Source organism: Dryas octopetala, chromosome 9, assembly GCF_963921425.1.
Source record: "Dryas octopetala chromosome 9, drDryOcto1.1, whole genome shotgun sequence".
Taxonomy (NCBI): Eukaryota; Viridiplantae; Streptophyta; class Magnoliopsida; order Rosales; family Rosaceae; genus Dryas; species Dryas octopetala.
The window spans coordinates 11,678,422-11,700,594 of NC_141374.1; the positions used below are offsets into that span (position 1 = coordinate 11,678,422).

Consider the following 22,173-nt stretch of genomic DNA (forward strand, 5'->3'; position numbering starts at 1 on the left):
TATCATATTCATTCTCATTCTAAGAGGATGATAATGAGAATGAGTAATTCCTATTTTAGTGTTTAGAAATAGTGTGAATGATAACTAGGAAATTATTACCATTCCAATGTTTGGTTTGTGCAAGAAATAAGAACTTATTTTTTAAAAATACCCTTATTTCTTATATTTAAAATGATATTTTCATTTTAATTATAATTGGTGTAGTTTGGTAATAATAACCCACAATAAATATTTCCTAGTTGATGAGACTAGCAAGTGCAAGGGAACCCAAGGTTTCAAATTCCCCCGTATCTCATACCCATGAAAAAAAGTAACGCATTGTACTCACTTGTTAGCCTATTGGTTAGGATTTATAATCCAAACTAACAGGTCCACTATTCGAGTGGCACCCCTTCAAAGTAACGCATTCCCATGGTTGTTCTTACCAAATTTTGAAATGAAATCTCATATTCACTCCCAACCCCAAAATCGGCGAACCAAATAGAGCCTGAAGGTAAGGAAATGCGGTAACCGTTTCAAGCAGCCAATTTTTACAAACCCCTATGATTTTTTGTGAGTACTTACCCAAAAAAATTAAACTATGATAAACAAAAAATATCGATGGCCCTATTTTTATGATTCGTTTTAGGTCCTAAAATCTCACGGCTGGCCTTGCAAATATATACATGCATACATACATGTTTATATATTGGGGTTGAAGATCAACCAAACTAATCAAACTAAAACTCGTGCAATATGTTTACTTTCAATCGCAAAGTTTCATGAGAGCAAACGTGCAAGGTTAATTTCCTTCTCTCCTTCCCTCCCCCAAAAAATACCAAGGCAAGCATGATTATTGACCAAAAGGCAACAACAAGGGTTTGTTCACGGTATGCAATTAACTTCATTAGAAAAGCATCAATGGCAAAAGGCTGGCCCACTCTAGGATGGGCCTATTCTTCTTACATTTCAGATCACTGACCCAAATCTGAGCCCACATTTGTTGGTAGTACAAATCCACAAAAATCACGATTAATTAGTCATTAAACTCATTGAACTCCCCAAAAGCTAGGACCAATCTTTGGTAAAAGTCCATACATGTTACAACTTCTGGACTATTGTGGCAACTCCTTTAATTCAAAGAATAGCCCATAACCCAAAGCGTAATGGCCCAATCAGTAATTGGCCCAATCACTCATTTTGCACAATTCTACGTGCACCCACTTAGCATTAGAGTTGTTATAAACTTGCCCAATTGTAATTGTGAAGGTTGACAGTCAGTGTTACACTGTCGATGATTATGTCACAGTTACTAATGTAACTTGCCATTGTTAAGAGAAAGAAAAGACAGCCGATCGTAAAGGGCTGACTGATTGGCATCACAGTGATTTTTGATCGCGTCTGAATATACTTTGGGTCACTTATTATGCCCAGGCCTAAACCAATTTGACTGCATTTTGTTGCCTATAACAATTTGACATGTTTTCGACCTATAGATTGTCCTGTGCTTGGGAAAACTTGCTTTTCTTTTTCCCCATTTGATGCGTTAAATACATTTTTAATATCAAATGTGATCAATTTTATTTATAGGTCAAATGAATTGTGTCGTGGATGTTTCGTTACTCAAATTAGTTTGAGTTTGCATCGTCACTTGTTAAGTACGTTAACGAGTAAAAAACAAAACATGAATACTACTGAACTCTCAAGAATACAATATATTTATTACAAATGCTGAGAAATGATGAAATAATATGTTAAAACGAAAATAAGTCAGACCCATATAGATTTTTTCCAATGTTACTAAAAATAATAACAGTTTATTATGAGTTGAATCATAATATGGAAAATAACATGAGAGAGAGAAAACATATATGAGAGATGAGAGATCAAGATTCAACAAAATTTTTAATTTCTTCTTACTAAAAAACAACAAATTATCTCTACAATACAAAGGGTGAAAGACAACTTCATTTTTTAGTAAATTATTCTAAAAGGACAAAAAAATTCAAGGTTATTAACTGCAAATCCACTTAAATAAAAAATTAAACTAAAAGCTATTATATTCACGTGCACGCGTTTGAAGGTGATAAATAAGCTACCGAGTGCTCAACAAGAATGTCGAAGGCTCGGCACACTGAACACTCGATATTCTTGCCAAGAGCCTAAAGTTCGACGGATGCGAATGCAGATGCAGCATGCAGATTTTAAATTATATATGATACATTTTTGGTCATAGATGAATGTTGCATTTGCAGTTGCCAAACGCTTGGCAAGAACCATCAAGAGCTTGGTAAGATTTTTGTCTTACAACTTAAATTTGGGGATGAATAGACTGTGGGTTATTTTTTTTTTCTCTTCTACTTAAAAGTTAAAACATCCTTTATTTTTATAAAAACAAGAAGAAAAAAAAAAACAGAGAGATCAAATTTTCAGGTTTGGGGTCCATGTCCATGTGGAACCGAAATCAATTATCACTTAGGGTCCAAGAAGCTAGCATCCCTAATTCATAGGTCTAGACCATTTAATTTATTTATTGCTTTTTTTTGTCAATGTTAAATACTGAATAGACCTCTAAGTCATAAATAAAATTGTGTAAATAACCTCAACGGTAAACAAATGAATAGTACTAAAAACACTAATTACTATTATAATTTATTAGATATCAACTAAAGTGGCAATTTTTTATTTTCTTAATAATTAGACTCATCCAAATCTCATTTATTTATAATAAATAAAAAAATTATTATATCATTTTAATTAACATAATTCAGAATAATAATCAGTATCTCATATATTACTGCAAACAAAAGAATGTTTTTATTTTTTATTTTTTACCTATACGGCTATACTAACAAATTTCATCATAAACAAACAAACGTCTGTATAAATTGATCATTATGGGCGATGACCCATGAATCAGGCTACTGGGGCCCCACGACAATGAACCACGTGAAGGTGAAAAACCTTTCTCCGACAGCTTTCTGCTGAAACGGTTAGGTGGTGAACGGCTCATGAAGGGCCCACTTAATGAGTAAAGTCTCACTCCCACCCACTCCCACCTTCAAAATCAAAGCATATTGCCACTGGCCCTAATGGAAGCCTCCGGATTGCTCATTATTATGCCACAAAATAAAAGAAATAATTTACAGCATTTAAATTAAAAAATGCTAGTTTTTTTTTTGTCTTATTTTCATATTTATCAATCTCGTATTGTAATTTCAATAATTGAGATTGTTGATTTTTCATATTAGTCTTGAAAAATCATTTCTGTAAAAAATAAACTAAATAAAAAATTATTAGTCATTTAACCGTTATGAAATAAATATGCGGTTTGAATAACAATCAAATTCATTGTCTATTTATTTGTAGTTAGATGGTTAAACAATTTTTTGTGTGGTTGATTTTATTAGAAATGATTTTTAAAGAGTGATCAATAAAATGAGAGTGCGGTTATTATGAGGGACTAATTATGAAAGGCAACGAGAGATTGTTTTAAAATAACCTTTAGATTAATCAAATGATACATGGTTTGTGAGCTTTATATTAGATTTTAACTTTCATATTTTAGATAGTTAAAACCTAATATGCAGCCTTCACAAGTCTCATTTTACACACTAAGAGGGTATGAGGTGAACGCGTCAGTGGATAGGGTCGAAAATGGGACAAGGAATAAATGGGTTTGTGTGAGGTTTTTTTCCTTTTTTAAGGGTTAGTAATTTAAAATGGGTTATTAGGTAATAAAATGGGTGAAGTGTTAAGTTAATAAAAATATGTTTTATTGAATTAATCTAAGACCTCTTATAAAATAGTCCCTCAAAATACCTCATAAGAGCTAATATGTATAGAATGAATAGTTCTAATTATGAAACTACATTGTATAATGAAAAAAAAAAATATATATATATATATAATGAGAAGGTAGAAAGAAAATGTAGCAACTAGCAAGCATTTTTTTTTATTTTGCTCAAACTATTATTTTTCGATTTTAGAATGTTGATGAGGACTTAGCCCCTGACAGCAGATTTTGGAAGAGGCTAAGAAAGTTTGGATTTGTTTAGAATTGTAGTGCAGCGGCTCATTCTCTTGCATGTTTTACTTTAGAGGAAATTACAAAAATAGTCCACAAATTTTTTTAAGTTTCATATTAGTCCATAAATTGTCTGATGTGTTCTATTTTTGTTTAAATCAAGTAAAATTGGACAATTTTGTACCAATTAGTTGATTTTGAGGGACAAAATTATCCATTTTGGACCAAAATAGAACATATCAAATAATTCATAGACTAATATAAAATTTTAAAAAATTTGTGCACCAAAATGAAACTTAACGAATAATATATTAATCATTTTTGTAATTTCCTCTTTACTTTACATTGCAGGGATCTTACTAGTTTGGTAAGGAAAGCTGTGGTATGTCTTCAACAACAGCTTTAATATAATTGTAACTCTTTTTAGTTTCTTCAATAAAATATCTTTCAATCAAAAGAAAATATTTTTTAGTACATCATGTTTTCTATGCACCGACACTTTGGTAGAAATATTTTGGAGTTTTTTTTTCCTTCTCTCTTTTTATTTGTTTGTTTATTAATTTGTGTCAGATCAAGGGTTTAAAGGGACACCATTAATATCTTGACAAAGATTTCTTCTATGGTTTTTTTTTTTTTTTTATATTTTAATTTCTACTCTCCTGCAAGTGCATTCTCTCCTTCTTCCTTTCACTCAGATTGGTATTTGAGCTTTCCCAGAAAAAATACAACTTCCATACTTAAAAAAAAAAAAAAAAAAAAAAAAACCCCCAGTTCGGCGGTTGTAAACTAAAGAGTGTGGTGTGTGGTAGGCGATTGCAGCTAACATTCCTCAAAATAATGTGTTGAGGTTAACGTTTACCTCTTCAATAATCCAAACAAGCACCGTTATGTGTTTCTATTTACAAATCAAAGTCTACAGCAATGAGTTTGAACCATAATTCTAACTTTTAACAATAAGTCAATTAGAGAGGTTAAAAGAAAGAGTACTTTGTTAATAAATCACGACCTACAACTTTTTTTAGTCCTAAATTCAAACTTCTAATATATTTATTTTTAAGTCACAAATAATATTTTTAAGCCACAAGGCCCACAATTCAAGAAAAATAAAATATGGAGCATTCAATATTATTCAAATTCAAGCATATCCAAGTTTTAGTTTAATTTTTTTTAATTCTTTTGAGAGTTTAGAGTTTATGATATAGTCTTTAGAATTTAGAGCTAAAGTCCTAAAATCCTAAATATGAAGTCATAAAACTTAAACTTTAAATGCTTAAACTTTAAAACATTACTACATCATTCAACAAAGTGTAATTCTACGAAATTATAAAGTGTAACTCTACAAGAGTTATATACTACATTATAATAAAAAATTTTTTAGTTTTAAGCAATTTATTGTGACTTAAAAATAAATAGATCTTTTGCATTAGTTTATGAGTGAAACTTATAATTTTTTGTGATTTTTTTGCTAGTTTACTTCAAAAGAAAAAGAAAAAAAACCTAGGGGCAATTTTAAATTTGAAAATGATCCAATCGGGACATTGCATAGTAACACAACTATCCAATCGGGACATTGCATAGCAACATATAAATTGTCAACTTTCTTGATAGGATTATACGTTATTAGTTTATTTCTTTTCAGTTATTGTCTAACGTAGCATTAGAAGATTCTGAATTTAAAATTTTTAATCTTCATTTTCCACTTATTTGTTGGTTTGTGAAGTGCAGCATATTTCTCTTTGCATCCAACCGAAACCTAATTTTCAAATTTGTTTCTTGTCACTGTATACTATTGCCTCTACAAATACAATATTGTGCCCCTCTATATATGAACAATTAATGTTGGATCAAAATATATATATACATGAATAATTAATATGATTCGGTCAACCTAACAAAAATTTTATGGATCCCTCCCTCTCTGCAAAGACAAGAGTAAACTGTAATCTAATTATAATAATCAAAGAGACACTGAAGCACTGTTTTCTGATACAATGATACTCCCTCTAAACCATGCTAATTAAAAAAACCCTAGTACAATACTATTAACCCCAATACATTAATCAATCTAAGCAGTATTCAAATGTCCCCATTTGGAAGCTACAAAAAGCATTATAAAATAGTGTGTCAGCAATTAATGACTGGGTCAAAGCAACATAGGATTATTATTTTGAGAGTGATACGACACACCAGGGTCATATACTTATATTCCTAATGTCAATCTCACTCACCCTAATACATTATTTTATACATGAATATATGATAATTGATACAAAAGTGAGGGATAAAGATTGTGAAAAAGCAAGAAGAGACAAGCAGAGGGGACCACGGTGGTGCTTATTAATTTGTCACAGAATCAACCTACCGGCACCTTCGAATCCAATACCTCTCTATATAGCTAGTCACCTTCAAGGTCCACCACCAACCTCTTGATGTGTCCTTCATTTCTTAATGTTTTACTCTAGGGGGAGCTATGATTTGAGGGGCAAATTGGGTCAGCTGGAGTGGAAGAGGCATGCAAATTTGCCATATTTAACTTGGTACAAGTCGGGCCTCTTTGATTCGACTTAAAAGGCGTTTTGACTTCATTCCTTGATTTCAAAACCGAAACCCTTTCAGATCAAACCAAACAAAGTTTGATAAAATTTTATCAACAGTCCACAAAGTTTGACTGAAATGCTTAACTTTGTGCTGCACTAGAATATGCCATTTATGGAAATCTAGCTCCTCCCAAATGGGTTCACAAGATTCACAAACCATGGTTAAAAGAGCAAGTTCCATAGATGAATGAATCAATTTTGCCTCATGAAACAACATAAGCAAATGGGTCAAAGACTACCCATTTTACCATCATCATATTCAGAGTTTCATACCAAACACCAACATGAGGTGAAGAATTTATAAATGAATAATTTAACTGCTTAAGAGTTGGGACAACTCTGAAATGTATAGCCTACAACTTTTGTACATGAACATTCTTTTTTGCTTTTCTAATGATTGTTTGACCGGAGACACAAAATTTGGAATGTAAAAGATAACAAATTAAGAAATAGCCTAAGAATCAATTAGAGAAAGGGAAACGAAGAAGAAGAAGCAAGAAGAAAAAAAGAGAAAGAAAAGCTGGTTCCATCCTAAATTTGATCAAATGATGATGCTATATTTCACTGATCTCACCCTCTTTACATAAACCAACATCTATCACCATGGTTCCCTTCTTCTTTGAGTCCATGACCATGCAACAATTTCTCCTTGGAGACTGCAAATACACATTCAAAAACAAAGCAAAAGAAAACCCATTAATCATTTTGTTTCAAACGTATTGTACTAGTTACTATCACCATCAAATAGTACTATATCGTGAGACACAGGTGGTGAAGTGCAGTGCAGCAGTGAATGGTGATAGTGACAAGTTCAATGGTGGTAGTATTGGTACAGAGGAAGCAATAGAAGCTCTTGAAAACTACTTACTCTATTCCATAGAAGCGGGTCAGGCTTCTTGTAAACCTCGACTCTATCAAGATCAGCAGGATTAGCCATCTTCCACTTGCACAGGGGGTGAGGGACGCGGTGATGGACATACTCGCTAATTGTTGTATTCATTGTAGAATTAACTCTTACCTTTGACAGGTAAAAGACAAAAGGTTTCTGGCACAGGTTTCGGCTAACTGGACGAGTGTTGAAAGCATATGCTGTGTAATCTGCTCTTCTGTACCAATTCAAAAATGTCCGGGAAGGCATTTCCATCTCACGGGGTGAAAAGACTCCTCGAACAATTTGAACAGCAAAGCCCCACGAAACAGAAATGGTCCAGCTCTTTGATTTGTCATAGCAGATGGATTGTTGCATGATTCCGGCTGAGTCCAGCTTCACAGGGACAAAAAGGCGCTGAAGGGCTTGAACCCGGGTCACATTGGGGAAGATGGGCTCAACTACATCAAGGTGATGCATTGTCACTAAGGGTGCCACCGGGTGTGCTGCAAGGAGCCCGAACAGGTTCCCGTAAACATCATACTGAAAACCATTGATAAGAAAGAGACTCACAGTAAGATTCAATGATGATGACTAAATCTATTTAAAATTTAACCATAAAAAACATTGCAAGCAACTTCTAGTTTAACCATCAATTGTGGAAATTGCATATGGGGGCTCTAGCTCTATTTAGTAGTATTTACCACACATATAGACCCACCAAGTGAAAATTTGGACAATGATCCTCAAATCGTGTACTAAAGCTACACAATCTTCCACTAAATGCCAAATGCTATAAATGTTTCAAAATTTGGAAAGAAACATAAGAGGGAGAAGAGTTCAGGGAAAGGGTCCCATTTTAGCTGTCTCCAGTTGCTAATGAGCTAAATGCACTACCATTTGGAACAAAATGTCCAACTATAACTCCATTCATTAATTTACTCCTTTCCAAATTTACAAGAAAAAAAAGTAGAAGCTAAATTCATTCAAAGCAAAACATATATTGCCTGTGCCTGCCATATTTCTATGCCAAAACTGTGCTTGGGGAATCAATGTAAAAGGAAAAATAGTAGAATACCTACTATAAGAAATGGCCACAAGAAGTTTTAACTTTATTTCCCGTAAAGAAAAAAAAAAAAAAAAAAACTACCGACATACCTACATAATTGGGTTGGTACAAAATTGAAGCATCCCATTCAATGTTAGATTGCAGAATGCTCAGTACAGGCGCGTTACAGCCACGAAAGACAAATGCACGTGGACTATGACACAAGACCTGGTCTAACCCTTTTCACACGTGGGCCCCATCCCAACACGTACACGTACGCGCCCAACTATGGACAACATTGAGCAAATCACCCGCTTTAGTGCTGTTTATATAGACCAATATTATGGTCTACAGGACTGAGACAAAAACCAACCCAGTCAACTATTCACCCGAGATTTCCCGAAACCGGAAAGCACCATATCGGGAATTACCAAAACGAAGAAGATGATAACAACGTACGCTTTTTTTTTTCACCACTTCAAATCGACTGACTCAAGACTAACTCAGCAAGAAGAAAACGTAATCAACTGTAGACTTGTAGTTCCAGAATTAAATTGAAAAACGACAAAAATCGGCGATACCAACATTGACTCTACCAAAGTCGACTCGGCCGAAATCTCGGTGACACAATCAAGTTTTAGAAGATTCTAGGCTGTAATCCTAATACGAAAGGAACCCCACATAATAACAACTAAGATTATACAAAAAAACACACAAATTTTAATCGAAGAAAGCACCGACAGTAAAAAAAAAAAAAAAAAAATTTAAGTACTGAGTTGACAGACCTGGTGAAAGCCGAGTTCTTTAGTGAGTGGGACACCGAGTTCGGCCATGCAGGCCTGCATTCGGTCATCGGAGCCGTACAGTCCGGGGTACCTCTGAATACACCTGTCCTGCATTTTGCTGAGGGCTTTGGCAAGTGGGTAGCTGATGGCGAAGCCGCCACCGCCATAGGCCATTCCGTACGAGAAGAAAATGTTCTGCAGGTGACTCTCCGATAATGACCCAATGTAATAATACTGGTTATGATCATATTTTCTTAACACTCTGACCAGGTTCTCGGTGATGAAAACGGTGTCGTCGTCGCCCATCACAAACCACCGGACGCCCTTCAGCCCGAGGCGGAGGGTCTCCGAGACGATCCGCGAGATCCGGATGGCGGACCGGTGGCCCTGCTTGTTGGTGTAGGCGAAGCTGGAGGTGTCGCCGGAGATCTTGATCGGCGGGAGGGTTTGGTTGTCGTCGTGGTTTTGTTTGTCTACGGTGCCGTCCAGCCAGACTATGCCCCTCATGGACTTGGGTCTGTACCAGAGCTTGATGTAGTTCTTTCTCTGTTTCCATAGCTTGGCCGAGGCCGCAATGCCGAAGACTATGTGCTTCGTATCGGTCTGCTCATCGTGGGGTTGTTGGGATTTGAGCCGAAGAATCTGGGCCGTTCGATTTTTGTTGTTGTTGATGGTGGTGGTGGTGGTGAGTGTTGTGGTGGTGGTGAGGCGGTGGGGCGTGGAGAAAGGGTCGTCGTCGCAGGCGGCGCGTGAGGAGGAGACGAGCTTGAGGGTGTAGACGATGTAAGTGACAGAGACGAAGAGGATGAGCCAGACGAGGAGTTTGGGGGTGGCGGATCGAGATTGGGAGCCGGGTCCAGAAATGGGGGTCCCTGTGGAGCTCCGCATCTGATCCCAAATCACCTTCTCCGAATCTTTCTGGCTCGCTTTCATTTTCTAGCTCCACCCTTTTCACTCTCTGCCAAATCTGAAAGCTCGGCTGAAAAAACAAAACGATTCAATTCAATGCTTCTGCAACAACATTGCCCTCTTAAAGGTGTTCGATTTTGGAGAATCTCGGTCCCTTTTGACAGACCCAGATGGGCAGATCGATCCCTTTGTATATATCGATTGCTGAGGAATTGGAGATCAATGTGAATAGGGGAGAGCCAGTGAGGGAAAATGAAAATGGGTGAGAAATTTGGGGTTAGGCAGAGTGAAATTGAAGGTGAAGAGGGTGAGGAAGACGAAGAAGAAGATGAAGATGAAGTTGTTGGTGTTGCAGGGAGGTAAAGGTGAGAGCTTGCATTGCTGCCAGGTTGCAGACTCTCCTTCCCCGAGTGAAGCTACACCCGCAAAATATTTTTATGTTTATTTTTGGCTTTTGTCTGTTTGCTTTTCATTTTTAAATTTTTTTCATCTTTTGTAATCTTACTCTGCAACACATACACAGATTAGATTACAGAGTAATAAGTCTTTGATGGGAGTCGTGGCCAAAAACAAAAACAAAAGTCTTTGATGGGAGTTGCTTGGGTGTAATTACTCAGATCTGTGTAGCGTGTGAGTAAGGGAGAGTCAGGCACTTTTGTGTTGAGTGGGTCCCACTAGAAAGGACATGATGACATTGAATCAGCGATGATCTTCTTCTTAGGTCACTTGGATTTTGTGTGTAGTTTTCGGGTCACTCTCACTCACTCGTGGAGGTGAGAGAGAATAAAGACTGAGATTGGATTACACATATCTAATATCTAATCTAATGGCCTGAAATTAGTTGATTACTGTGAGTCTATGACCTAGCATGTGCTTTTTCCTTCCCTGATTGCAATTGTAAAGTTTTTCTTTTCTTTTTTTTGGGTAATGTTTTCTCTCATCTTTGATTTTTCAGGATAAAGGCTTGTACTCTTGCAGTCATTCCTCGTGCTTTAACACTTCTTTTTCCAATATGCATTTTCTGAACTTCTTAAAATTTCTTAAAATTTTATATGTTTTTGACTAACGAACAAAAAAAAAACTTCTTAAAATCCTATATGTTTTTGACTAACGAACAAAGAAAAAACAAAATTCTATTTTTACTTTTGAGCTATGTAGTTAATTCTTATTTTATTTAAATTTTCTTTTTTATAACAAGGAAAAATCTCGCAGCACAATTTTTCAATCATCTTAAGACTTTATGATAAACTTCAAAATGTTATATCAGTTAACGCTTACTACTTTGTATCAAAGAGAATTTGAGCTTAAAACATCTTCATGCTTGTTTCATGCATCTTGTATATTGGATGACTGATATATATTTCCATATAATTCTAATATTAACAAATTTACCATTTCGTTAATATTTATAAATATAATGCCAACATAACATTTTGTATTTGCAAAGATTTCAAATAATTTATTGTACCTAATTATTCCAAACTCATAATGTTACATTATATCTAATTATTGTATCTAATATATTTTTTATTTTTCTAATCAACAGGAGCTTATCATCAAAATCTGAATCCATTCTTTTATTAAATTCTTTCATTTCATCCACAAGAGCATTTATTGTTGCTAATTTTTTCAGTGTGATTTAAATTTATCTTTTCCTTAAGCGAGAAATTCTTTTATAAATATGATATATGTAAACATATATAAGCATGAGATATGTGAGAAAATCTTGCAATCTAATGACTCAATCACAGTGCTCATGTTTATGTATTCTCATATTTTTCATGCTTATAAAAGATTATTTGTGAATACATTTGTATTGAAAAATGCAAATATATTGAACTGAAGATATAAGGATATAATTGACCCTAAACTAACAACTACAATAGCCAAAAGTATAATTCAGATCGAGAGTTTTAATTATTATATAATTTATCTTAAGTTTAAGTACTCTAATGAAATTTCCGTGTTTTTTTTCTCCAACATCATAGAACTTAGCAACAAATTTAAATGCACCTTTTACCGGAATAAAACTGGCAGAAAAATTTTCTAGCAAAAAACAAAAAATTGGCAGGGAAAATATCTTGCTTTATAAATTCCGAATATACTGAAAAAGTAATAACGGTTGACTTTTTTTATTATTCCATTATCCAATAGGGTCACTGAATTATGTAGAAAAGGGAAATAATCTATAAACTAGACCAGCCATGTTCATCTAATGCTTGAAGTAATTGAATTTTAAAAATTAATGTTTAACTTCCTTTTTGTTTGTTTTGTTGGGATATATGATCAATCTTGCTTGTGGAGATCTTTCATCAGTCCAATATTATCATCAAGAAGAAAACTTATATACGGTATTTGTAATATCATAATAAAATTGAAGATGCGAATAAAACTGATCAGAAGTAATGTTTTTCTATCAGACAATTGTGTTACAAAACTGTTTGGTAAAAGAATATTTCCATTAAAATTGATCAATCTGTGAGACTCCTATGGACAATTGCTTTAACTCGAGTAGGAAATATTGTTTCGTTATTTTTTGTGTTACTTGTGGAAAATCACCCAACATATATATTTATATATATATATATAGGGAGGCGATTTTCGCACTCATTTTTTCTCCGTTTGCACTTTATTTTCTTTTTTAATATATTTTGTATATTTTTATTATTTTTTTTTTTTCAAATTTACCCTTTATGACTGTTGAATTTTTATTTTAATTATCTTTCAGTAATGATTATTTTTTCATAAAATCTCTCATACTTATTAAAAAAATAAAAATAAGTAATTTTCTCTCCCCCTTGTATCTTCTTCATATTGCATTTCTTTACCTTCTATGCCATTTTTTTTTCTTTTGTGAACCAGTCTTGTATGTGCTTTTAATCATCATTTTATACTTCATTAGGAAAATATATATTTAGTCTGTCATATTTTTTTTTCGTTTTCTTCATGAGGGTTATGATTTATGTATCTTCTTCTTTTGATGGTGGGTTTTGTGTTATGAAATTAATTGGGGTTTTCAATTAGTCCACACTCTCATTTTTGGGTCTTTTGACACTGCCAAGAAAAATGTTCTCATGCCAAGCAACCACTACTTATTTTTAGCATATTTGATTTTTTAAAAAATGAATGTCACATGACAGCTTAATAAGAAAAAAAAGATATACTATATCATGAAGACGGACAAAAGTGTAGAGAATTACATAAGTTTTTCTTCTTTTTTAAAAGAGAGTTATAGAAATAGATATATTATTATGATAGTTTAAAAAAATTAAATATGTAGGATTTAATGTTGCATTGGTGACATTCTATAATTAAAAGTCAAATGGTATATGTGAAAAATAAATAATAAAAATATATACAAATATTTAAAAAAATAAGAAGGAGTGCAAATGAAGAAAAGATGAATGTGAAAATCACATCCTTATATATATATATTCAGGTAATAGACAATTAATTTTCCTGCAAAAACGTTCTCATTACAACGGGAGGAGGACGATTAATTATACATATATATTTGGTAAATGATGGCAACCTTCAACCTACCCTTGAGTGAGCTTAACTGATCAGATTGTTGTTTAATTAGCAGTAGCACAAAGTGGATGGTGGCTAGCTGATGTAGTTAGAAAATAACACCAACAATACAATATTAATATAGTACATGGAGGTTACAGATAGAAGCAATGAATTGCTAAGCAGTAGGCACTGCATATATCTCAGTCAAATGGGGTTGTCCTTTTCATAAACCGACTTATTCTTTATGCCCATTTAGGATTTAAATACAATTAAATGAGTTTGAAGTCTGAACCCAGCTGAGTGCTCACATTGTTGATTAAATATATAGTTCCAACCCATTTGGTTTTTCTCTATATTTCAATTCACTTTGCTTAATTTTCCTGCACTACTTCATTTTACTGTCTACCCGGCCAAATTTTGTAAAAACATGACATTGATCTTAACTTGAAATTAAGGACCACAACCGCAACCAAAAACATAGAATGATGGAATCAATTGGATCTGGAATATTGACCCTCTGTGAATAATATTTGTACAGATTTGTCAGTTGGGTTTAAATTGGCTAGTATGCTCTATCAGTTGGGACAAAGAAGCCAGTCATGTTAATCCCCCGCCACTTACCTACAGCTACAAAACGTACTATATGTATATATGGTGCCATGAATTGTGTATGAACCAAAAAGGTAAAAACCAACACACAAGAGGAAAATATGAACAATATTTTTTACGGGCTAAAATCTAGTGAGCATAATTGCAGATTGGCCCAAGTTCTGAAACACAGTAGCCGTGAAGATCCCATCGAAGCTTTCAATTTTTGGCTTCCACTTACTATTTACTGCACAAAATGGAATGTCTTGTCTTGTCCAATCTATATTGCTCAATTTTTAACAAAAATGTGGAGCATTGTTGTGGTGAGGTGGGAAAAAGTACTTGAACACCTTGGCTCTGGATATTGAGTAATATCAACCATTAAGATCATTGATTGGTGAATATCAACTTCCATAATTGATCCAGTGTACATATTCATGTCATTGTAAATTTGTAATTGGTCTGTTGATTTTAAGTAATTGGCAATTAAAGAAGAGGTGGTGTGCCAAGTTATCTTTGCTTTTTTTTTTTTTTTGGTACGTTGCATCAAGTTATCTTCACTTTGTTGAAGTGGACGTACTGTCTTAGTGACATAAATAGTAAGTTGGTATACTTGCTTTACTTAACCATCTATCTTTGACTTGTTTCCTTACAATTTCTTCTATAATGTACGACTAGAACCAAATCTCACCAATAAAAGTAGAGCAATAACTAGGGTTGGATAAAAATACTGAGTTAGGTGTTGATGGAGACGTGGAGAATGTATACAATTACAATATAACTTATGATATATTTTTATTTCATCCAACTACTACTTGGTTTAGTAGTATTTCTTTCATAATGTCAGAAAAATAATGAGTTTGGAGTAATAGTAAACTCTCCTGCTAATGATTGGGTGTGTACTAAACTACAATTAATTTAGTTGTCCGTTTCTTTTCCCCCCTAATCATCAAAATAGTTGTAAGGACATTGAATAACGCAGTAGTGTAATAACGTTTGCTCGTCAGACTCTTAATGTACACCATACATTTGATCAATAATTTACTTTATTAATGATTAAAATCGACATTTTACTACAATATTTTTTTTATCAACAATTTGCTACAATATAAAATGCAAAATTATTCTATGTAACCAATAATACCATTATATATTGAATTGGTTACACCACATATTAATGTATCGGTTACGCCAAATAATTTTTTCAAATATAGGTGTCAAAGTAAAAAATATTTAGCCACATGAAACATGTTAACAACAAAATTTTCCTTGTAATAAATATTTGGTTCAATATTGTTAGTGTAAAGAAAATGAATATAAAGAACCAAAATGCATATTTACTACCCCATTGTTCATGGTTGCCATATCTATTATGTATGGACCAATCAATACCATTGATTGTAAAGTTGAAAATTCTACACACCCCCTGGCCTCTTCCTTTCATTTGGTAGGTAAGAAAAATGAAGGGTGGAATGAGAAAAGAGAGTGTAAGCAGGTTGTAATTTTCCACCATGCACCTATTAATATCCTTGGCTGATTTTTTTTGTTTCTTTGAAAAAAAGCCCCAAGTATATCTTCCCCAAATGAGCAAAGGAGTGGAAAAGGATAACATGCCATATTGCCATTCATATCACCAGTGAGCATAATGTGTTCCAAACATATAATGACGCATGTGTACATATTTATGTTATCCAAGGTCACTCTTATTGTCTAAAACCCCACTTTAGTACTCTACTATTATCAATATTGTTAGAGAGCTACGTACTCAGTAAATGCTCTCTTTATCATCAATATTATATGAAAGTTTGTTTGAAGATGTGGTTTAATTTGACAGTTTCACGATATAATTTGTCATATATATACCTTAAGTTTTGATAGCTAGTTATATCTCTTTAATATCGATCAACTTATAAAATTTTAGATTAAATATATAGCAAGTTAACCCTTATATTTTTTTTCATTCCAGCAGTATTTTTCTTAGATACTATGCTAATGGCATAGTATTATAGTTTGGGATAAAAAATTATGTCAGTGATGGAATTCTTTTACAAACGTTCGAAAGCTATATATATTTTTTTATTATATAGTTGTGGTTATTCAACAGTTGTATAAATGTGTAACTGTCCTACAATATTAAAGTTTATGAAGATTTAAAATTTATAATAATTTAGATATCAGGATCAGGCCATTTTCTCAGCAAGCCCACCCAAGCCCAGCCCAGAAACAAAGGAATCCGTTTTGAGATTTTAAGCATTTTCATGGCAACGAAACGTTCGCTGCAAAGGCAACAAATACATTTTGCCGCGAAAGCAAAACAAGCTCCATTCAGCAAAACCATGAATGAAGAGGCTAATACACCAACCTGTCAATTGCTTGGTGCGCCAAGGTCTCTACCCACAAGCCCTCAAAGCCTCCACATCAACCTCACCTCTCAACCTCGAGCTCACGGACCAAACCTACGCTCTTTTTCTCAAGTCGGGTCACCATCTAGACCCCTTCCTCGCCTCCACGCTCATCTCCCACTTTGCCAAATTGGGTCACTTCTCTCACGCGCTTCGGTTCCTCAACGATACCCCAGACCCGGATACAGTCTCGTACAACGCTCTCATTGCTGGGTTGGCCCGATTTGGCCAACCCAGACCCGTTTTCGATCTGTTTGACAGGTTGAGACATTTGGGTCTCAGACCTGATGCTTTTACGTTGAGTTCTTTGGTGAAAGCCTGTGATGGTTTGGAAGAGAATGAGGTTGCCCACGGGGTTTGTTTGAGGTTGGGGCTTGGCTGTGGAGCTTATGTGGTTAGTGGGTTGGTTGAGAACTATATGAGGAATGGGGATGTTGGGTCGGCTGAGAAGTGTTTTACGGAGTGTCTGGTTGTTGACAATGTGGTTTGGACTGCTATGGTATCTGGGTATGTATGGAACTGTGTGTTTGAGAAGGGTAGGGAGGTCTTTGTGGAGATGAGGGGTTTGGGTTTGGAGTTGAATGAGTTTAGTTTGACTGCTGTGCTTGGTGCATTGTTTGATGAGAAAGAGGGGGAACAGGTTCATGGGGTTGGTTTAAAAATGGGATTTTTATGTGGGCGTTCAGTTCATTTGAGTAATGCAATTATGAATATGTACTCTAGGTGTGGGAATAAGCAGGGTGCCGTTAAGGTTTTCGATGAAATTACTGACCCAGATGTTGTTTCTTGGACTGAAAGAATAGGAGCTGCTTATGATGATGTGGAAGCCTTAGAATTGTGTAAAATTTTACACTCTGGGAATTTGGAGATAAATGAGTATACAATTATTAATGTTTTGTCAGCCGTTTTAGGGCTGGGGATGCTAGAACCCGGTAAGCAAATCCAAGCACTTTGCCAGAAGGTGGGGTATTTACAGGTGGTTTCTGTTGGCAATGTGTTGATATCCATGTATGGAAAGTGTGAGCAAATTGGTGATGCTAGGCTCGTATTTGATGATATGCTTTGCCGAGATTCTGTTTCATGGAATTCCTTGATTGCTGGATATTCTGAGAATGGACTTGTTACTCAGGCTTTGGAGGTGTTTCGTCACATGCGTGATATCTCATTACAGCCTAATGGGTATACTTTGGCTAGCCTTCTTCAAGTCGCGTCCAACTTGAATTCTCCAGAGCTGGCAATGCAAATTCATTCACATGTTATCAAATTTGGGTTCATATTGGATGAACTTGTGGTGTCTTGCTTGATAGTGACATACGGGAAATGCAATTGGATTAATGAATCAAAAAGGGTATTTGCTAATATTGACATGCTAAATTTGGCACTTCTAAATGCAATGGAAACTAGTTTTGTCCGTGCCGGTTGTCATGTTGATGCTATCAATTTGTTCCACACATCAAGGGGATTGAAACTTGAAGTGGACAGCACAACTTTCAGTGCTGTCCTTAAAGCTTGTGGTGCTATAACTGATTTGGAACAAGGAAGAGTGATTCACTCCCTGGCTCTTAAAACTGGATTTGATCAAGGGAGCTTTGTTGAAAGTGCTATTATTGACGTTTACTGTAAGTGTGGAAGCATAGGTGAGGCCGAGAAGGTGTTTATGCCTACTTCCGCAAACAATTTGGCTTCTTGGAATGCTATGATTATGGGATATGCTCAACATGGTTTTCATCATGAAGTGTCGGAACTATTCAACAAGATGTCTAAATTTGGAATAAAACCTGATCAGATAACTTATCTGGGAGTTCTTACTTCATGTTGTCATGCAGGTCTTGTCGAAGAAGCTTTTAATTACTTAAACTCAATGTCTGAGCTTCATGAGCTAATGCCACATATAGAACACTATGCCTGTGTGGTTGACCTACTTAGTCGACGTGGACTCCTAGAAGAAGCAAAGAGGACCATTGATCAAATGCCAATTGGTCCTGATGCTCATATATGGCAGATTCTTCTATCAGCCTGTAACATCCATAAAAACATTGACCTGGGGAAACTCGCTGCAAGGAGGCTTCTTCAACAGGAGCCTGAAAATGAATCTGCTTATATTCTGCTTTCAAATCTCTATGCTTCAGCTGGCATGTGGAGTGCTGTTGGAAAAGTGAGAAGGGAAATGAAGGAAAAAATAGTCTGCAAGGAGCCTGGTTCTAGTTGGCTTCAAGTTGGAGGATTGCTTCATTACTTTTTTGCTGATGACAAATCGCATCATGAGAGTAAAGAAATACATAGCGAGCTAATAAAGTTGTATCGGCAAATGTCAGTGACACCAAAATTGGAAAATGATGGTCCAAGTTCGATGATATATGACCTATGACAAATCCCATCATGACATTAAAGGCATACATTGAGCCATTCAAATTGCTTGCTTAGCTACTGCCTACAAACAGAAGTGGCATGCTTTGTTTCTACTTATAGGAATCATTGAGTGCAATACTTTCCAACTGATCAGGTTGGATTTTGAAATTTTGAAGTCCAGTTGCATATGCTCTTGCATTTAGTATTAGACTGTGTTCCCCGAGGTTTTATTATTACATCCAAATGTATGCACATATCTTCTTCTTTTCCATTTGCCCACCTCTGATGTCTAAGATCTATATAACATCGATCATCAACTTTCTATTTTGCATTATGGATGCCGAAATCATTATAAAAGCTTAGAATGTCATTTCGTTTTGCTAACATTGGGCCTTGTAAGTGTTTAAAGCTATGAATGACTGTAGTATCTGCCAGAAATTTGGCATGACAATATGCTTGGATGTTAGTTCCTGTTGATTATCTGTTACAGTCATGAGAACCAGATATAGCCATTTCCTTCCCATTTTATTTTTCATGTTCTAAGCTTCTTCTTTTGTTTTTTTCCCCCCAGTTAACTGCTATGTCTGACTAGAAACTATCAATTCAGCTTGAATGGAAGAAGAAAAATAAAATGATAGAAGAAGAGCTAATACATTAAGGTAGTGATCATACATTGTACATTGTGATATGAATCTATAATTTCTAATGCTCTAGCTCTCACTCAAAATAGGTTTTCCTGGAGGGATGTTTGCGACCTGAGGAGGCTTTGGACAGCACAGAGACTATGGAATGGAGAGCATTTGCAGCTATTCTTGATTTTATCTGCCCTCTCTTTGGAAGAGGCCTTCTGCTTCTGAAGTTCTTGGCGATTTCAGTGGCAGGAACATCAGAGACCTTGCTATTCATCTTGCAACCTGAGGCAATGTCAACCTTTTTATCTAGCATTCTTCTTGTTTGATGGATGTGGATATAATGGCATTGGTTGGGGGTTTATATAGCAAATCCCAGCTCATTGTATTATCAGGGGATGGGGGTTTAATTGATCCCGAAAGATCAGAGAAAGCTAGAAACAATCTTTTTTCAGACTGGTGTGTGTTAGGGGGCATGCCAGCGGGATTGTCTGGCTGTACAAGATTCCCTTCAGCTCAACTTGAGACAATTTGAATTTGGTTGATGAGTTGGTGACTAACTGATTAAATATATGATCCATAGTTTATTGCAAATGATAGGTTTGAGCTTGTCTTATTATGAACACGTGCGGGTTATCCAGGAGCTCTCTGGTGGACCTTGCGGCTGGTTTCTGGTTTTCTTTAGTAGATAGGCCAGAAGGACTAGGAGAGGTTCTGGCCTATGGGAGGGCACAGACTTTTACAGTGGTAAGGATTTAATGATTGATTATTGTTTTTTTAATGTTAACAGATGATTGTATTAGCTTGAACGCAAGCTGTCCTGGTTACAGGGGGCAGAACATAATCCATCTATATATTTTTTAATGAAGATGTCCTTGTTTTCAGGGAGACCTTGGTAATGTCAAATACCATGCTGCTACCTACAGGTGAAGCCATCTTGTTCTATTATTTATATATTTGAGGCTGCATCACATGGTCGAGTAGATAGATCCCCAAGGAAAATGTCAAATACTGGAGACAGATGAAAATGGTTGATTAATGTGATTCTCTCTTATTGGTGCTCATTCCTTTCACTAGATTGTATGTATGCTAAAAGTGGAAAATGGTGAAATGATCCACTGTTTTATGGATGCAATTATAAGAGAAGAAACAAGGCCAACACTAACTAGTAGTTTGTGGTTGTGTATGCCACATTTATTGTATATTAACTGATATGAGCTTAAGGGTTACAGCTGCTGTATGAGACCTAATGAAATGTTTCATTACTCTGTTTTCAGTGTAGCCAGCAGACAGGTCCCTTACCCCTTGCTTCTCTCTCAACCATGTGCACTGAATCATCATATGCTGGATTATTTTAACTAGTAAAGTATTTGTATTGTTGTTCTTATTACATGGCCTTTATGCATAAATGTCTCTTGTTATATATATGGTAATATTTCTCTGTCAAATAATTTGATATGTTATATTGTTGGTTTATTAGTTTAGACTATATATTTAAACAAGAACCATATAATCAATAATTCTAACAATATAACACCTCAAGTTGTCTAATAAGATAATAAGATAACATTTCTTTATATATCAAAGGTACACATCTACATGTATAGCATACCTAAGACCATATGTAAGTGGATGATATTATTTGGGGAAGAATACATTGGGGTCAGCAACTAAGAGGCCCCAACAAACCATGCCCCTATGAAGTAAACAATTGCCCAAGGATTCCCAAGCCAGCAAGGCCTAGAGCCCCTATGAAGGTAGGGCATCTAGGCATACAATTCCCTGTCATGCCTCATAACCCCCCATCTCTAAGCAATTCACAAGGACATGGTTACACATACAACTCTTCATTTAACAATGTCCATAGTGGACTGGTGCGGGCATATATTTTTCTTCTATCTATATATATAACGCCAATCAATTCAAGAAGCAAAGACTCCATTTGAATTTCTGTTCCTTCAACATCTTTGAAAATTAGAAACCTATAAACATAAAAAATTGCTATTTGTGCCAACATATAAACATCCTTGAAAAATGGCTCATGGTCATCAATGAAGGGATGACTAAGATGACTAAGATGACATGTCACGCGTGTTACACTATCTCCCATCCTAATATTCTATACAGTGTTGCCAATATATTCTCATTAATTAATCGCATTCTTATAAAAGTGTGATGAATTTGTGTAGGTAGGTTTTACGTGAGTCCTAGAGTCTGTGTGAGACATGATAAGCAATGACATTAGTAAGTGTTGTTGGGCTCTGCCTCCATCTATAAAAAAAAGAAAACAATGTTAGTAAAAGCTATGTTATGGTGATTCTTAGATTTCATACCAAGGCACAAACATGCAAAGCAAACGAATGGAACTAAAATCAAGTAGAGATTCCTTGGTTAAAGCAGTGGTGCAAATGACCCTTTATTCTTTTCTCTATTCCCTCACATTAGTGCCTTGCATGAATTCTGAATTTACATGCTAAAT

At 35.1% G+C, this 22,173-nt stretch overlaps 2 protein-coding genes across 3 annotated transcripts; one reads left to right on the forward strand and one right to left on the reverse strand.

The window, feature by feature from the left end:
• Positions 1-6,882: 6,882 nt before the first annotated feature.
• On the reverse strand, positions 6,883-10,666 carry LOC147274082 (uncharacterized). The gene is made up of 3 exons (XM_086256939.1): positions 9,305-10,666; positions 7,472-8,014; positions 6,883-7,259 (listed from the first exon to the last, which is right to left on the reverse strand). The coding sequence occupies exons 1-3, from the start codon at positions 10,235-10,237 to the stop codon at positions 7,158-7,160; spliced, it is 1,578 nt and encodes a 525-aa protein (XP_086113065.1). The 5' UTR covers positions 10,238-10,666; the 3' UTR covers positions 6,883-7,157.
• Positions 10,667-16,654: 5,988 nt separating this feature from the next.
• Positions 16,655-20,977, forward strand: LOC147274083 (pentatricopeptide repeat-containing protein At2g13600-like). Of its 2 annotated transcripts, XM_086228006.1 has the most exons (4): positions 16,655-19,219; positions 19,637-19,724; positions 19,796-20,441; positions 20,580-20,977. In XM_086228006.1, the coding sequence occupies exon 1, from the start codon at positions 16,655-16,657 to the stop codon at positions 19,082-19,084; it is 2,430 nt and encodes an 809-aa protein (XP_086084132.1). In that variant the 3' UTR covers positions 19,085-19,219; positions 19,637-19,724; positions 19,796-20,441; positions 20,580-20,977. The 2 variants fall into 2 exon arrangements, with proteins under 2 accessions (XP_086084132.1, XP_086084133.1); XM_086228007.1 differs by lacking the exon at positions 19,637-19,724.
• Positions 20,978-22,173: the final 1,196 nt, after the last annotated feature.

Bases quoted from the DNA above. Each gene is read 5' to 3' on its own strand.
- LOC147274082 (XM_086256939.1), bottom strand. From the start codon at position 10,237: ATGAAAGCGAGCCAGAAAGATTCGGAGAAGGTGATTTGGGATCAGATG. The intron at 8,015-9,304 runs GTCTGTCAACTC...AATGGTTTTCAG, and splicing joins AAGAACTCGGCTTTCACCAG to TATGATGTTTACGGGAACCT. The intron at 7,260-7,471 runs GTAAGTAGTTTT...GTGTATTTGCAG, and splicing joins ACCCGCTTCTATGGAATAGA to TCTCCAAGGAGAAATTGTTG.
- LOC147274083 (XM_086228006.1), top strand. From the start codon at position 16,655: ATGAAGAGGCTAATACACCAACCTGTCAATTGCTTGGTGCGCCAAGGT.